The sequence below is a fragment of the Danaus plexippus genome, chromosome 6, assembly GCF_018135715.1.
Source record: "Danaus plexippus chromosome 6, MEX_DaPlex, whole genome shotgun sequence".
Lineage (NCBI taxonomy): Eukaryota > Metazoa > Arthropoda > Insecta > Lepidoptera > Nymphalidae > Danaus > Danaus plexippus.
The window spans coordinates 5610365-5630454 of NC_083540.1; the positions used below are offsets into that span (position 1 = coordinate 5610365).

Sequence of the window (20090 nt, forward strand, 5' to 3'; positions counted from 1 at the left end):
TTACGGAAGGCGGACGAGATACCGGTGCAAAAACAAGCCAGGCCTGTGGTCCGGCGGTCGGGCTGCGGCGAGGGAAGGGGTTGAGTTTCATACTACCCAACGGCAACTAAGTAATTCACCTCAACATTAAAATCATTTATCACATTACATCTTAACTGATATTTATTGTGATACTGTTATTGTTCGCTTTATTAATATATATGGAACTTGATATAAAGTACATATTAAAATAAAAATTGCAATAACTTCCTAGACTATCTGTTGCATTTATTTCAATTAATACATCAAATATGATTCAAAGAAATAACAATATGTTTAAAAGCCGTATCCGTTGTAAATACCTTATGACAACAGCGTTGCAAAACCACGACCAATCTAGTATAAAGCGTACTTTCTGATTACATAAACGTAACTGTACATTTATTATATAAATTATTTCTAAAGTACAGAGTTGTTAATCACAATAATATACATACGAAAGGATATAAAAATGCAAAATTTATAATACTTCAAGTCCCTAAACTTGATGTCTCACGAATATAAGGCAATTCGTATATTTAAAACGGCGCTATTGTGAAAGTTATAACAGTAATGATATTCCGCAAAAGACACTGAGTCAGTGGCGTGGCGCTCGTCGGTCGCCGCGTTTTGTATCCTAAAACCTATATTTTTTCCTATTCAAAGAACTGCCATTAATATATCACAGCCATGACTCACAGACATGAGTAATTTCTCGCAGTAGTAAGTACGATTTATTAATTTGAATGCTTTTAACCGTAAATCCATTTCATTAGTAAATTTTTATTACAGATATTTGTTTAGTTGAAGCCATGTTGCGACTGCTAAGACTTTTTTGGAGATAGTGAGTATTTGACGTTTTTATAGTGGTCTCTCCGTCGTTTTCTTTTTTGTTTAACTCCTTCTGGTTATACAATAATTAAGAATTTAGATTCTCTTATAAACAAAACTATTGATGGGATTTTTATCTAAATGCATAAAAATCACTTACATATTATAATTTATGAATACGATTATTTCATTATACAGCACGAATTGTGGGCGAAATAACGTGAGGCTTCAAGTTAAAATAAGTACCTACGTTTAGCTGACAATTATATTTTGTTAGTATAAAAATATTTTTACATATCCCAAAGTTGTAAACATGAAAACCATTAACACGTATCGAAAAATAAACATAAATGTACTAAAAAAAGGTTTAACATAATTAATAAATGACTTCAATAATCACTCTCAAATATTAGAAACTAATTCTGTTGCCTACACATTAGATACTGATATATTATAAATAGAAAATAATTATCGCATAGTTCTTGATGTAACCAATATCATAAATTATAATCGGTTTAATAACCTCACATATTTTATGGTTATTTCAGATTGTGTGCGTACAGTCCATTAACGTAAATATCATTTCGTTTGCCGATTTAATTGCTCATTTACAACGCCAATAGTCGCCTGAACAATGCGTTGAATGTAACCCTGGCTTTTATATTTCCGTAATTATTTGATAAATTGTTATGAATACAACAACTAAAACTATATTTTTGTCACATTGTATAGATTTCAATTTATAAAACCGTTTTTATTATGTTTTTAATCTAAATCACATATATTTTAGAATGTTCGATCTTTGTATGCAAAAAACACAGGAACCTTTAATTTCTGATATTGTGGAAAAAAATGAAATCTAAGTGGAACAGGATTTCGTTTTTAAACGTCGTCGAAAATTATGTTCAATTTTCATTGTACAGTCAGCTTTAGCACGCATGCCCTCGCCGGCTGCACGAGATGGCGGCTACTAATTACTGACCCGAGAGTTGACAGTATTGAGTTTGTATTAACGTTTTATAAACGGATGCTCTATTTCAGTCTATATACGGATTTTACATACAGTCATTTAATTACTGTAAAATTTTACAATAAAAATAAACGACTTATACAACTCCAGCTAATTTAAGGTCCTGTTAAATTTATGTATGCTAGGATAAAAAATGTAACGCTGCCCCCGTTGTTGGTCCCGTGTGCATTGTTAAAGTCCGTGATCAGATTACATTTAACCTTTATTGTCCGCTATTTCTGTCCAAAGTATTCATGATGCTGTTTGGCTAATTTCTTTATAAAAAAAAAACACAATGCGCTGTTAACGGACCGTTCGTTCTGTATTGATTTATTTATTTTTTGTCGCCTATTTTAAATAGTTGATATTTTTGAAAACAATGTTCATATCTTTTATGGATTTATGGAGATAGAGTATTGACTTTATCATTTATTTATAAACGCCTAATATTTAACAATGGGTAAACTCGCGTAACTTGTTTGTTATTACACGTCTGTATTTCACTTCCACGCTGAATTTTTAATTACCTACTCTTTGACATAAAATTGTTTTTTCCATACCGTATGTATATTTTTTATTCATGCCACATTGTTTAAGAGTATTAAGACTAAAAGATATTTTAGGAAGAATGAGAACATTCACAATATTGAGAGTCAAGTTTGAAATCTAAGTAGTAGCGAATAGTGTCATTACTTGATCGTGCAATCAGATGACGCTCCCTGCTTTAGCTTTAACACAAAAAGACGGTATAGAGAGGCTTATCTCAGCAGGTTGAAGTAAGTTCATTAACAGGAAAGAGCAGCAACTTTAGGTACCGGTTAATTGCATAATTATGAAAGTTGTAAACTGACAACCTCGTTATAATCTAAGGACTTTAAAATGAGGAGATATTAAAAACTAATAAAACCTTAAGGTATAAAATAAATAAAAAATATATATATGTTTACCTCGTTACAGAGAAGCAATATAATATATTAGATATAATATTTAAAACTATTAATATAATATTATTTCAGGTTAATTTAAGAGACCTTTCTAATTATTTCATACCATTTGTTTTTAAATGATAATATTACAGATATAAAAGAATAGTTTTAATAAAGCCAAGTGTATAAATATACTCGTAACTATAGTATGTTTATTTATTTCATAGATATTAAATCTTTTTCTAGGCTTTGATATTAATGGATTGTCAAATTGATCCTGAGACGATAATACCAAAATTCTGTTTTAATAATACTACTCTAATATAGTATCTGTTATCACATTCCACACCTAGAAAACAAGCCGCGACAATACCGAAGTTAATATTACTAGGTTACACAAATGATCTTAAGTGCGCTCAATTTGAGCAAATCATCACAACTAGGTCATATAACATGATAACCGTGTCAGATGCTCGATTACCTACACTCCACATTATAGATTAATGCACCGTTAGATAAATGACATCATTACAGTTATGTCAGACATACAGCATGTGATACGTAATTAAATTATCCAAATTACCACCCAGATTAACGTATATTAATATCATATGATTAGTATCAATTAGTTATTTATAAGTATTTTCACTTTATATGCATGTATATTAAAAAAAAAAATTTAAAGCTCTTAGTTTTATAAGTGAGCTTCGAGCGCTGTCGTTACTCGGAGCACCGATCTTAAAATTTTATTTTTATTTCATTGCCTCCTTGGAAGTGTTCGTCTAAGAAAGGAGTTCCTCATTACAACCGTAAGTATTAAGTATGGAGGACGGCGAAGTTTAACAATGAGTTTTGCTCGCTACATTGCCATCTATTATAAAATGCATGAGCTACCTCAAATCCATAGAGAATTCATATGCAATTCAACAAATACAAATTGTTCGCGTTAGGTCTATGAATAATAATTAGTCATATTATGGGTAGGCTCGCATCGCACATTCCAAATCTGTGTCCGACACCTTTTGTTTTGAGTCCATCGAAACCTTATACATGCTTGGCAGCCACTTCCTGAGCTCAAATATTTATATGAATTCCGTTTACAAAAAAATAAAATAAAGCGAGCCAGTATTTTATATGCGCAGGCAATTTAAACAGGCGCCGTCGGTGTAAATATTTAAGTAATTCACCTTTTATTTTTATAGCTAGCATTTGTGCTCAAATACCCTAATACAAAAATAAAATATTTATTTTTTCAGTTCGCTTACGCTAAAGAAGTATTCCGTAAAATGTATGCTTAGGTTTTAAAGTAATATATAAAGTTATTACGTCAATCTGAAAGAATTTGAATACGGCCTCCTAAAGATAAGAGTTAGAGGAAAGTTAGATTTAAGTTGTCTTCGGATTTGGCGCGTGCTTTGATTTTAACTGTTGTTAAAAGATTTTTGTCTTCGGGGACAGGAATGCTTTGTCTGAACCGAGGAACTTAAAGCAAATACTCAACCTTCTAACTTCTAAGTAATATCTGAGTTCGCGTTATAAGAAAATATCAATGATAAATATATTAACAAACAATCTATTGGACCTTTTATATGTACTCATTATTTTAATGGCTGGAAATGTTAAGGTATTTTCTCTATTGCTCTGATTATATCACCTCAGCCCTTCCAAATCCATCGGCTGCATGCGTGCTCATTTCGATATGTTTTGTAATAATTTGATTTAAATTCAAATTTCTCACCCATATTATTTGTTTATAACAAATATATATGTGTATATTACGATTAATTAATTTTCTAATCAATTTAAATATGTTTGGATATAATATTTTCTTAATATGTTTATAAAATATATACTAAAATTGAAATGTCAAAACATAAAGAAAAAACTCAGCTCAAGTCCCTTTTTATTATTTTGTAACGAAGCAAAATTTTAACTATGGGTATTAAGCCGCTTTTTGTCAAGTATTACATAATATGCAAAAGCATGAAAATGGCTTCATTTCCCCAGTTCCAGTACAATGATAGTTGAAAAAGCCGCATTGAGATTACAAAGGAACAATAAGACGTTTTTTTATAATAATACTCCTATTTTCATCCACTTTTTTGAACTAAAATTTTGTATTTTTTTTTTATTTCATATCACCATAAAAGGCGGTCACTTTCCACAGATGTTTTGACTCAAGTTTGAAAGATACAGAAGAGTATGTTAATCGTGATATAATCTTTTAATCTTGTTTTATTATATAAAAAAGATTTTATTCATACAATTTCAGAATATTTTATAATCAAAATTAATAAAAAGTTTACCATAAACATGCTTATTACGCGAATTACTTAAAGATAACAAGTGAAAAATTTCCTCAATCTATTGCTTATTAATTAATAGAAATACCGAACACAGTTTTAACAATTCATACATTAAGTTATACATTTTAATTATTAATTTAATTCTATTATTTATCCTAAGCCCCCTTTTGATAGATTTGTATAGAAAAAATATAAATTCATATATTTTGTTATATGCACAAAACAAATAAATCTAACGATTTGCAAATCGATTTCCTCGTTTGCACGTTTGACGTTCTTTTATGCATATACGAGTATATACACAAACATATATGTATAACTATGTGTATACTAACGTACCTACATACATAAATACATTTGTATGTTAAAACATTATTCTTCTGTTTGGCTTATCTAAAATATTGATAAAAACTATTTTAGCCATTATATCAAGGAACCGAATCGTATCTTAGTTGTAAATAAAAAAAAAATATTTTTATAGTACGAATAAATAAAATTCACAAATAATAAAAATTCCGTAACGTTGCTATAGAAGAGCAAAAATTTTAATTTATTGTTAGTTACGAAAAAAAAATGCATGAAAAAAAATAATTGTTGAGATTAATTTAAAATATCTTAATAAAACTAAACAGCAGGTTTGTTAAAATAATCCCCTTATTATAATTATGCAAAAACCGATTCATAAATTGAAACAGTCGATTATTATTTTGATAAACACGTCCTCAATGATTACTTAAACAATAGTAACATTTCTTGTGCAATCAAATATAATGTATACGGCGTCGTATTTATACAAGAAACACCTTAATTCGTCGATAACTAAACTCATGTTATACTGTCATATGTATCTATTCCATTTTATATAAAACATTCCGAGAAATGTTCACTGACTTTGCCAGATGATCAAACGATTTACTTTACCCGGCCGACTTAGCTGTAACTAAATATTTCTCTACCCTCGTTCCCGAAGCGTAAAGCTGGCATACAAATTATAAGTGTGTGATAATGATAAAATTATAACAGGATATAATACTAACATTTGATACAGATTTCATTGTTATAATGTGATCTAAGACTTTCGCGAGTTTTATTCATTTAAATGAAACTAATATATTTCATACTCCCGACGTTTCGGTTACTTTTCAGCAACCGTGATCACGGACAGACGAGACATCTCGTAGTTTTAACGAAAAAAAATAAAGCACGCGTAGTATATTCGAAAAATATTACTTTCATTTAAAATGTTTCATTGTTTCTTTGGATATTTAGAGGTGTTTAATTAAAGTTTAGATATTTAAAAAGTATCATGGATCTTTCTTTCAACACGCCCTTCGTAATTTAATAAATAAAAAATTACAATTTATGCAGTAATAAATTTGCATAAATATATACGTAACTATAATTTTATGTATCGTTATACATTGATATAATTTATTCGGCTTTTGAATGTGTAAATTATTATTGCATAGCCATAACTCGAAGTCGTTCTTTTAAGTACGTATGGTGACTTGATTGAAACGGTCAAAGAGGTCAGCTAACTGACAACTCATGCAATGTAATAAACTAAGTAATTTAGATATTGGTTTATCGAGTACCAGCCTGAAATTACATTACCTTAATTCCGATTAATTTCAAATCTTATAACATATTTTCTAGGTAAAAAATATAATTTCAGGTTTTTATATAGTAAAGTATATGCTATCATTGATGTGCACTTCGGGCAAGTCAATGAGAGTCGGTTCCGGTTTGAGTAAGATTGCGGCTTTTACCCCACAAACGACTGTAACGATCAGAGAAAGTTGCGATTGCCAGCAGCTATCGGTCCCTTCCGCCGCCATTTTTGAACCTATCTCTCAAACGAAGGCATATCGTAAAATCCATGCCATTAAATCTGTAATGATATAGAGTAAACTAAGTAACTGACTTAATGTAACAAAATAGTAGGTCGGACATACTTATATTCTACAAAAATATTCATACTAATCGCATAGAGAGATTTATACTTAATAAAAAGCACAGTATTATATTCAATTCCTATAAATATGTTCAAGAACTAACGAGATATATGAAGCGGAATAGAGTTGGGACGTCGTCAGTTAGTAAGTTAATCCCAAATTCTAAAATTAACTTCACATAACATAGTACTTAACTTTGAAGCGGTTAAAAACCTCAGCAATAAGTATGATTACACAAATAATTACCAGGATAGGCGAAATATACGAAATAAAATGGGGTTGGGGTGACCAGTCGCCTACGCAGACAATGCACTTCGGCCAAGTTCGGTAATTCAGAGTCAACAGACCGCGACGCCGCCGCCGCACTGCGTTCAGATCCATGACCCCTACTAACTGCTCGCTTGCAAATGTTTTGCATTTAAACTCTTTTAAATGTATACTGGTTACCACAGGATACTACTTTCTTTATGGTTTTTTTGGTTGACAATTAACGTCTTTGCCAAAGCAAGAATAGTATAATGAGAAGCAATACAGACTTCTATTATAATTAAAGATAGAATTGTTTAAGTTGTTGTTGTATATATGTATGTAAATAAAAAATATAATCTTCTCTATTATTGTCGCGTTCGTTATTTTACTTATGGCATGGATGCAAAATTTACAAATTACGTCCGTATTTATTTTCACAACCTTAAATTGACATCGTGCAGTGAACCCTACAGCCTGCAATCATTGCATTTATTCCAAGATCATTATTCAAAATGAATAGCGGACGTAAATAATAGCGTCAGTAATTGTCATTGTGAATAATGTCTACAACAATAACTGATTTTATGAATGAAATGGAAACAGAGAATTTAGAACAGAGTTTGTAATTAAAGCTGATTTAAATGACGCTGAAAAAAACATAGGAATAACTATAAAGTAGATGTTCGTGTAGCAAAATATGTGTTTATTTTTAGTAACGGATGCATCTTTATTCCTGTTAAGGCCATATCTAATTCACGACGGGCGACGGGAGCCAGATTGTCGCGATGTACGAAATGTGAAAACTTCGCGAGTTATCCGATATCTGAGCCGCACATCTGTTTAGAGGACGTGACGTCGAGGCTATTGTTTGTGATGGTCTAATAATGACAATTTAGAATTCATTTTTTATACATGTCACGTTTTAATTAATTTACATTTAATCACATAAGTGTTTTTTAATTTGTGTTAAATATTAGATGCATAAAAACTTAATTTAGATCAGAGAATTAAATATTAGTTTGATATTAAGTTCATAGCAGGACCATTAAACTTTTAAATACTGAATTTTATGTTGGTAATATAAAAAGTTTTTTCCTTTTTCTAAAGGTTGAATTTTCTCAGTACAACAGTAATAAACCAGGGATTTGCGATGAACTTATGAAATTTACTCACCCACCAAGACCAAGAACAAGAGGTGTAAAAGCGTTTGATGTACTGACAGGGATTTTAAAGAAATTTTCTGCTTCTTAAATACCTAATATTAATCTTAGCCGGACATATCGAATTCTAACAAATACAAACCAGCTAGGATCATCAGGAATGTACATTTGTAAGACAGCTAGTTTAGTTTTCTATACCAAAAGACAAATAACATCGTTCATAGGTGTTACTTTATTACCTTCTATATTATTAATACTATTAACGAAATTAACTATAGTTTAAATATAACAATTTATAATACGGCTATTTACCATGAGTATGGTAACCCGAAACTTCATCAAATCATCAACAAATATTTATTGCAATGATTTTTCAATAGTGATTTTCATTTAAAATATGTATATTATGAAATAATTTCTAAACATGGTATATTTATATCAAATTTATCATTAAAAAAAATCAAATTAGTATGTGTTTCGTTTAAATATATAAATTCAGAGAAAATTAATCTATTTCTGTTATATAAACAACTCTTTTTTAAAGGCTCTGACTACTAGCCGTAAGACTTCTTAGCTGGAAAACGATTAGAATTTCAAAAGGACCGCCGAGAAGTGTGCGGATGTCTTTGGTCCCACTGATTTATAATCGTGGCTCTACTATGTTAAGGAGATCATTCCAATGAAGACTGAGAACTGCTAACATTCTTTAAATCTGAATTCATTTGGACAGGTGTTCAATGGGTTTAATATCCTGAATCTTACAATATTCTCATTATAACATAGCTCTTTAATTGGTTCATACAAATATATTAGATTAATGTTCTTGATTGCAGGCTTAAACAGGAATATAATGTAGAAATGGTCGAGCCGTTCGCGGACCGTGTTCCTGAGTCAGCTTCAATTTGTCCACCCACCGTAAGATACATTTTGCAATTGAGTAGATTGTTCGCTTATGTTAGTTTCCTTTTTAGAGTTAAAGAATCCGATTTGCGCTTTCTGTGCCGACATTGTAAATTATTGCGTGACGTAATGAAAGTCATTTGAATAGTTTATACAAGAAAAGTTCTTGATTTACATTTAAAAACAGCGACCCCAAAATCACTATCCATTCATCCTATGAAGGGGCACTTTATTTATAAATAAATTCTATAAAAGAAATATTTGTCCTATGTTACTAATGTTCTATATTGAACCGCAGAAACTGAATTACATTAAAAGCCAAAGAGATCATGTTTTGAAACTATAATACCGACATAGAATTCACAATTTCATTGCGGACACATAAATAAAATTCACAACACTATGATATGTATAAGATTAAATATTTTTTTTTTAATCTCAAAACGCATATCTGAATCCAATGTATATTAGTTATGCCACGTTAAGGATGGAAATCCATTTGAAACTTATCTGTAAGTTATAAAGCGTAATTGAAATCATTTATCAAACACACTAATACCTTTTTACTAGAATATTCACCATAAAAATTACTTTATTGCGACATAGTGATAAATCTTTATAATTTTAAGGTACGTTTCTATGGAATTCTCATTTATTTCTGGCGATATATCTACAAGTATCTCTGGCCCTTATGATCTGCTAACTATTCACAAAATCAAATATACTTCAACATCTAGTTTGTACTTATTTGTACATAATAAAGCCACATTGCTATTCAATTAAGGAGAATATACTTTCGGATGTCTTTACATAACTGAAAAATCTAAATAATAGTTATTGAATTTTATATTATTAATTTTAATATAAATATATATTTACGACAAAAGAAGTGATGAAAAAATTAATTATATCCTATGAAGCAATCTATATTTCAGCAGGAAACAGAGGTTTCTTTTCTGTACCTAATAAGCAATGGTATTCAATTATTCGTCCGCTAAGAAGTCATAAAGCTTAATTAGAGTTTGAATTTTAAATCTATCAGACAAAAGACTTCGTCAACTGTGTCGCAATCCTGGCTGTATGAGAAAATTGCATAAATAATAGGCCGGAGTTGACAACAGGTGTCATTATGAGTCTAGTCACGTAAAGTTTGCTTCTACACGTAATTTAGTTATTAACTTTGACGTAACATTGGTACTATCTTGGGTTTTTTGAAAAGAAATTTTACTTATAGACTCCATAACCAAAAACATACCTTGTGATATTTATTCTAATAAATCATCTAGATATGTAAATATATAGCGGCCTAACTTCCGATAAAGAAGTCTTTTCTACTATAAAAAATACAAACACAATACCTGTTTATTATATCCGAACATGTATAAGCAATTTTCTCACTATCAAGTAACGTTGTTTTTTAATCCGTTCAACACCAGATAAATGCCTTCTCACCCCACAACTTCGTCATTGGTAAATAAATCTCCAACTGTATAACATAATTGTCTAATATAACTATTACTAACAAGAACTGGACACGATTTGAAGGTCATCGTTTACTCTTATGTGGATACAATTACTACTTTCAAGAGACATTCTTTCGTCATGCGACAATCGAATACACATTTTTTTTTTCAAGACCAGCAAGAATTGGCGAGTTCTTTTATCGTAAAATTTATTTGACACCGAGTCTATCCTACTTCAAGTTGGCTAGAGCAAATAATAATTAAATCAACCTATTTTAGACTTTCAAAAATAAAAAGTCCTGCCATGCAATTAACCTTCATAGTTGTCACGATTGTTCTCTTTAATACGAATCATAACAACAGAAACAAAAATATACATATCTATAATACAATTATATACACTAACAAAACTTAAAAATATGGCTATTGATCAAACAAATCAAATTCTCGTCACATATATCAATTTGAAAAAGTTAAACCAATCTTACTTACGAGTAATTTGTATTATACTGTCTCGACTAAGTAGTTACTAACTACATTGATATAATTGTAATTATTTTGTATATTTTTATTACGAACATAATTACTTGCACATACACATGCTTCTTATTTAATACATTTATTAATATCAATCTAATAATTATTTCACTTCAATGGTAATAAGAAATGTAATAAACCGAGAGAGACTAACAAGTTCTTTTAATAAATCTTTTGTTTGAAATCTCATTAAGTTATTCGATTTACTGGATATAACTGTGTGTGTGTGTGTGTGTGAATAAAGCTCGGTATTAAGATCCAAAGAGTGTTAATATAAATTAAATGTCATATCAGGTATAGATCTTACACAAATCTACATTTGCAATATATTTTCAAGTAACCTATATAATTGTATGTGTGGCAGGCTATCAGATAGCCGAAGGTAATTCAGTGCGATCCTCGACTCTAGCACATGTATTAGGGAATAACTCTCGATGCCGGGGAGTCTGCGGCAGAAAGCTAGCACTTTATGGCAATGGTCAAAGCGCTGTGATTTCTTTTTCACTAACGACTCGATCTGTGTTCCCGACGTTAAGGTGGATTGAATTATTTACCGCCACATCTAAAAGCTCATAGTACACTCGTCTATTTTATTTATTCAAATATTAACATCTATGTTTAAATCCAACATTTGGTAACTCTTGATGTGGTATGTAAACATTTATTTTTGCACTGCCTCCCGCGGTTTTCGCTTCATCTAATTCGACGTTTATAGTGCGAATTGTGCCGATGGAACCATAAAATACTCTATAAAACTGCTCTTACGTCGACATTTGAACGACCTACTTTACGAGTTCCTTTTGGATTTGCTGTCATAGTCATATAGTTTCTGATAAAAATGGTAATCTTTTTGTTCAATAACAAAGTGATGGAAATATTTTTAGGTATAAAAATCAAACTCAATTGTAAATATAATTTGATATATAACGGTATAAATACTATTGTAGATCATAAATTTTATAAAACAGTTCGCCAACAAGCGCTCCCTATGGGACTGTAAGTCACGACATGAACCGGCTCAAGAGAGCTAGACTCGTTACTTGCGGGATCGAGGCTCCGACTAGATTTTGCAAGCCAGCAATACCTCTGTAATTCATTACCCGCAACCGACGCCAGGCGAGTGATCATTTGTGCGCCTGCCGCTGCTACACGTGATTACAGATGCACTCAATGGAAATAAACAGATTGAAAGCGGATTTGCACATTCACACTCAATGCAACGTTTTGGTCACATTGCGTTCCTTAATTGTACCATTGACATTCTTTTGCACATAAAAGTGACGGATTAGGTATTAACAAAAAACCGAGTAACTTAGAATTTCTTTAAATTTAAGTACTGTTTAAACTTTAGACGTTTGAAATAAGTGGAATGTTTTCTTAATCGCTTTTTGTATAGATTATATCATGTAAACAAATAATATAAGTGCTTCAAATAAACGAAACTGAATTGATATATATATTTCTAGTAAAAGGGAGTTATTATCAGGATCTGCATAATTTATTCAATAAAAATATGACAAGAACGTTTACATCGCATACAGATGAAAGTATCGATTTGTGGTGCATCTCGCAATCAGTCGCATTGACACAGCAGCCGTGCGCGGCGCCGATGTGGTGCGAGCCGCGAGGACTGCACTCCGGGCTGCGCTCCCAGGCTGCGTCGACAACGCTCCGACACCGCTTCGTTGCCGCGACACTACATCACTATCGCGATATTTTTCATCCCTTGACATCCGCTCTGTTAGCGTCAGTTCACTCGTAATTTATGTCGATGTAACTCATGCAACGGATACGAATAGCGCTTCGCTCTATTGCGTATGTACCTAAAGTATAGCTCCCTTTATTCTATACAAAATTTTCATTTGTTTGTTTTGGTTGCGTACAACGCTCTCCAGTAGAATTACTCACTACACTTCAGTAGAACGTTGTATTATTCCAGAATGTTGTATTTGCCTTGAGTTAAAGCTTAACTTTTAAGTTGTTTTATGCTGTACAAATTTCTATATTTTCTTGTTTATTTGGTTTCCTTGTTAGACATATAGTAGTTCGTTTACTTAGTAATAACGTTTTATTTATTATGTATATATCCCTTACTCCAAATTGACAAAGCAACACTACGATGTCTCTGATCCCAACACTAGCATTTAATTATGAAATAAACTGAGAAGTCCCCTCGCCTAAGATGACGTCATTCCTTTGACCCTACCACATGTACGTGATCCACGCATGCCCCATAACTCAGATATTGGATGTTCATATAATAATAGCATGATCAAATCCCTCTAGTCAAGATAGACGCTTGTAAGGGATTATTTTCTACTATTAACCTGTACGTGTGGCACGGCTTATTAGTTCATTATTAAAATAACTTCATGTTTATCTTTCGAAACGTTTGTTCTGAATTTTGTCTGTAAAATTTTTTGCCATCTCTTGTTTCTGATATTTCGTATATTGAGTTATTAAAATGTCATTATAATTTGTAAAATGATACGATTGAACTATTTATTACATTAAGGGAACATCAATTGGATTTCATGTAATCATTCATTACTTTTGGATGACCATATATTATTATATAAACTATTTCTCGTTAAAATATGGAACGATGGCAATGAATAATATTAGTTATCTTGAATCCTGTTCAGAATTCTTTAGGAAGAAACTTATATAACACACACACATACACAAAGTTTAATAAGTCAAGTATCTGATAATAAATTACGTGAATATAAAGTAATTACAAAATTAATGAGATTTACATAATTTGATAACGATGTATGAATCAAAAGTTATTAATAACAGTTATATTGAATGTGACGCTGATTAATTACTGATTCTGTTTTAACTTTGCTAAGTTGAGTGAAATGAGTAAAGTCACGTTGTGAGGGATGCGAGTCAACTTGGGGCTGGGGAGGATAATGGGGCATGATAGTTTTAATAGCCTTAAGCGCTAGTTTAAGCGAATGCTTTGCTAATACGGCTTATGTGTATTACTTATGTAGATTGTAGGGGTATTTATCCGGTTTGCCTTTGAGTTTAAATCTTTTATAATATCATATCTATCTTACTTTGTTTTGTGAGTCGTTGACTCGGAGACTTATTGTGAGTAAAACCTTGGAAAGAAATTAATCAATGTTATCTTGCATACGTCTGAAGACTAGACTTTTTTTTAGACTGTATGTAAAATTGAATAAAGATTAGAAAATGTTTCTTTTATAATATACATATTTATTTGAATATGTTACCGATTAAAAACCATAAAAATGTGAGTACCTTAATGTAATTATAATCAAGAATGAATAGAAAAATAATAACTATGTTACAAGTGTTGTAACAGCTCATGTCCGCCTTTTACCGCAACTTATCAATTAAACTTTCTATTGGCAAGGGATATTAAAGTGTATCCGTTAACTTTGTAACTAATAATATGGTGTCTACTATCACATTACAATATAATTTCTCCAAGTAATACTTAATACTTATTGTATATTATATGTTGAAATGAGGAAAACAATGTAAACTATTGATTAAATACATACATTAAAATAAGTATCTTCTACTAATACTTTATGTACAAAGAACTCGAAACGTAGATGCAACTGCGACCGCACGATTCAATGAAGATAATTTAATCCGTAGATTTTATACCGTATATATTCATTTGTTTATGTTTTACGATACAATTCAAGCTAAATTCGGATAGCATTTATTTATTTCTCATTACAAAAACGAGAAATAAAGAGATAGATAAATAATCGTTACGAGGTTTCTGTGTTAATTGTAACCACAGAATGAATTGATTGCTCGAATTAGCATTTATAGCGTTTTGGATGTACAAGTTTAAGACAATAATAGCGACATTTTACGGTAAATACCCATTATAGAAGTTTGTTTTATCAAGAAGATTGTTTGTGTTACTTTCGTTGTATTGAATAAACTGTGAAAGTTGTCGGTTTAGAAATTAACATTGCTAACTAAATACTTTTCAATTATAGGCGATGTATTTCATGTGATAAAGATAACTACTAGGCTAGTAAGATGTAATCAATGTTTCGCTTTAATATAACAAAATAAATTTTACCAACAACAAAGCATAACATTAGAAAAGTCTAAAATAAATATGGAATAAATTGGAAAGCTGTCAGTGTAGTTATAAAGAAAGAAATAGAGCCGACATCTCAAACTTGAACGTCATAAAAAATATTGTACCCGTCAAAAACGCGCTCGTTAACATTTTAACGCGTTTACTTGAACGGGGTTGGGATATGAGGCTCAATAAAAGTTAAGTAATTTAATGCTCTTCCCATATTTTATAGCGACGAATATATTTGTTATTTATTGCAACTCGTAAAGCCAATAAAAATCACACTTATTGAAGGTACATATATTAAAAAATATTTGCAAAAAAAATATTTTATATTAAACAACTGGATTGTTATGTTACAGATTTTAGTATGTGTTCGATATGAGTTCAAACAATTTTTCAAATCAAAATAAGCTATTCGTTTGACTCCAAAACATTCACATAGCTGTGGCCGTGTTTTAAGAATTTGTCAAGCTAGGAGACTTATTTGTTTTTCACTTACTATTTCGATGTGAAACGCCGTCCTCTTAACGAGGCGGATGATTATCATGCCTATAACAATCACATATACTAATACACCGTAACAAAGATCACTATTTAAAATGTCTATTTCCCTGGAAGCTTGGACGCTTGGAAAAGATTTTGAGCCTTGATAGAAAAACAAGTGAGATTAGAGAAAATATACGACTTCAATCCTAAAAATGTACCCTTAATTCCAGAGAATATAAAGTGGTTTGGTATATAATATCTTTGAGTTAGTTCTTTGTGAGATTTTTCTTTTTTTTTTCAACTACTCGTTCTTGATTAAATGTAAATAAGAATATCATAAGAACTGTTATTATATAACGTTATACTACACAATTTAATTATTAAACTTTTGAATTTCGTTTAATAAATTTTACTTGTACCGGGAATGGTATAATTAGGAACAGATACTTACACAAATATGCAAGTTTTACAGAACTGAAATTTTATATTCGTACCTTCATTCTCATTTCCTCATGAAAATAATTATTAAATTTATTACTCATGTCATTTTTATTGATTGCATTCGAAATAAGTTATCTTCCGGCTAAGGATTGGGATTTATAATAATATTACAATCATAAAATCCTAATATATTTTTTTTTTGTACGCGAAAAAAGATATTATAAATAATTTCAAATACCAGCACATATTGATGTAATAGTTTTTTCTTGGTTTATGTTTTTTCTTTGGTTGGTTTATGTTCAAAACGTCTTTATTGTTGATCTTTTAAAACACCAGTACTCCCTTTTAGAAATTATGATGGAATTTATAACTACTGTATCAATTTCAACTGTTATTTGACCTGAGGCAGAAAACAACAACAACAACACTCTCTGTATAACCAGAGCTTCTAATTTATGTAGAAGGGTAACAGGCCTTGTTAATTATCACGTACCGGTGTAATGCTGTAATTTGGTCCCCAGTCACCCTTAAGTATGCGGTTGTTTGTCACAAATTAGCAAATAATACCGTTAATGAAAATGTGATGGTCAGATCTGATTTATATAACTCTATGGCTGTCTCTGTTGCCATTTTGTTCATCATTTAATTATTAAACAAATGAAGTGCTTTACACTCGAAATTCGGACGATATGGTCTTATATTAAACAATTTTAATGTCGACTGTGAATTCGTTAAAAACGTCGCGTCGAGAAAATTAATGCTGCGGTCGTGATATGACTGCGAAAATATTTTGGTCAAGTTATGTTTTTATTCCTTTGTACTGAGAAAGAATGAGGGTGAAAGATGCTTTATTATTTCTTACACACGTATAACGTTCAGTATTACAGAATAAATTTTAGATCCCATTTAATTGCTATTACTAGCAAGAAATAGTTTAAACATAATAATATATGAGATTTTCTTTTATCTCGTCTGCCTTTGATGACGGTTGCTGCAAACTGAACGAAACGTTGGATGAAATTTAAAATAATATAATAAATCCAAAAAACGTAGTTTCATTTAAACATTTTTAAATATTATCATGAAAATACGATGCTTTTATCTTAAAAAAAAACACACACAAAAAGAACTACGTAACTCGAAATGGCTGATGTCTAAGTATTAAATATTAACTTGAGCATGCTTTTTTTATTTTGGCACCGGTAAAAATAAAGAGTGGTCGTTTTAGGAATTACACCCATTAAACTTTATTTTATGTTTCTTGTTACTAATATAGAAGACCAGTGGACCGGCGTACCAGGTATCTGTATAATTTGGCTAATAACACGCTAAATCGCATTACCTCACAAGTCACAACCAGTAGCAATGACACTTTGAACTCACGTTTACTATGTTTTTATGACAATATCATATTATAAATATTGTATAAAGAATATATCTGTTTATTTAATGTTGGTATAAGAAATTTTTTTGGCGACTTTCGAATGTAGTACATTTTATTATTACTATAATTATTAGTCAGAATCAATTCCGATTAATGTGAATGATGTCAGTGTTGCTTACATAAAATTTGAATCCTTTGAAACATAATATTAAGATCATATAGAAGTGTCTCTATTGTCACGCTTCTGTCTTCATCTTATATAGATATGAAATTCGATGTTTATCCATACCGTACACGTTTTATACAGCTTACCAGAACAGTAAGCTGCAGCTTAGAATAATTCTAAGTTTATGCTCTTGTAGCGGCCATAAATAATATAGATCTGCATAGCCACGTAACTCGGGTCGTGGATCCTCAGTGTAGTTCGGTGTTGTTGATGTAAAATAAACTCCCTATATAAATCTAATCTCGACACTTGGCGACTAGGCAGGAGCGAGCTTTGAATCCAGTTTTTCTACCGCCACGGAATGCCGTTTAAGGCACCTGCCATACACCAAGTGTGCTAGACCTATACCTAATTGCAAGTAATTTAACTATTTCGTCATACAACTTGTTTTTATTCCATGTTTCCCACGTATGAAACAGTGAAAATCGGGTGCAAGGACTAATATGGTCAGTTGTCAAATACAGGATCTTTTAGTGGTTGCCATTATTTCATAAAAATAAAACAAAATATGATACAATGAAATAGGTATTTCTTAAAAATATATATTGTGATCTTTATAAATATAAGATTTTCATAATAAGATCTAAGATTTTCGTGAGTTTTATTCATTTAAATGAAACTAATATTTTTCGGATAAACTACGCGTGATTTATTTTTCTAAAAAACTACATACTCCCGTCGTTTCGGTTACTTTTCAGCAACCGTGATCACGGGCAGACGAGATGTTTCATTTAATATAAGATTTCTACTGTCGTGCACCAAATACTTCTCACTACTGCCTTAAGCAAGTCAAAACTATTGAGAATATTGCCAGGAATAACAAGGGTATTCCTGAATAAGTTTCCAAACTAGAAATCGTGTTTATTGCAGTAAATACGACTTAATCTATGCCCGAGAAATCCAGCGGTATGAAATTCTAGATTGCTATGCTAAATCTAACACCTCTCTGTGATAAAAGTTTCCTAGTAAACATCTCGAGGCTACAAATGATGCTGTTATTGATGCAATGATAAGTTTCAGTCATCACTCCTATTAAAACCATGTCACGGGTTGTAGACTATTCAGTAGCTATTTTTTAAATAGTATGAAAATTGTCAAAATTTACAGATAAAGTTGGTACGATGTGGAATAGAAACAAATTAGTTGAAAGACGATTTATAAATTTGAAATTAATGTTGATTGAGTGATATATATTTTTTTATATATAACTTACTCTTATCGACTGTCGGTCTTTTAACTCAAATCAAAGTGTAATCCCACCAACTCACAAACATTTTCTAAATCTAACAAAATTGCATCAAATATGAAGTAGTAGTACATTAGTGAAGCAAATTAAGAAAAAAACAATTAAAATTTATCGATATGATAAAAAAAACTTATTTGATAGGAAGTAAGTCGTATAACGTTTATATGTATAAAAGATTGAAATAGTTGGAAATATCTAAGCTCTATGTTGATACTAAACTAATTACATAGTCTAATTAAAAATTGACGACCCGAGAGGTTTTAAAATTGCCTTTTAAGATTTTCTGCTAGCGTATAAGAAAAAGCAAGTTGATATTTTATATTTCACAGACAAGAAGACTCTAAGTTTAAATTACATTTTTTTTTTAAATACCGAAAAGCTAGAAAGTTACGTCAGAAGTAGAACATAAACATAATTATAACATTAATATTAAAAAATGTTTATAAAAAAAATAAAATTTAACATATTAAAATTCGTAAAAGTTATTAATTTGCAACTTCATTAACAACAATATTATCATGAGATATCATGAACTTTTTAATTTTATATTTCATTTTTTTTTTTTTTGTTGATGATGAACGATGAATATAAATAAAGTAGGTGGTCAAGTTTTCACATGACTTGGTCCCATCTCTACCAATCTAAGCTACGTGTGAAATATCTGTACATCAATCTACAAAGCATATTAAACAAGAGAGTTGCGTGGTATAACCTGCAGTTGCTTTAGCCTAGAATCAAAGAATCTCCTAAAATTACGGTTTGAAGACACCTGAATAGCTAATAGCTGTTGGTAAAACCATGTAACACGATGATGATTCAACTTCAACGAACTTTTCTTGACTATAAAACGTCGAGCATTTGTTTTG

At 30.7% G+C, this 20090-nt stretch overlaps 1 protein-coding gene across 1 annotated transcript in view; it reads left to right on the forward strand.

Moving 5' to 3' along the window:
* The first annotated feature begins 445 nt into the window (after nt 1-445).
* LOC116778607 (major facilitator superfamily domain-containing protein 12-like) overlaps nt 446-20090 on the forward strand; it is a 30341-nt gene continuing 10696 nt past the window's right edge. Inside the window, exons 1-2 of the mRNA XM_061529929.1 lie at nt 446-741; nt 811-862. Coding sequence (XP_061385913.1) covers nt 831-862 — 32 coding nt within the window. The 5' untranslated portion in view covers nt 446-741; nt 811-830. The remainder of the gene's footprint in view (nt 742-810; nt 863-20090) is intronic.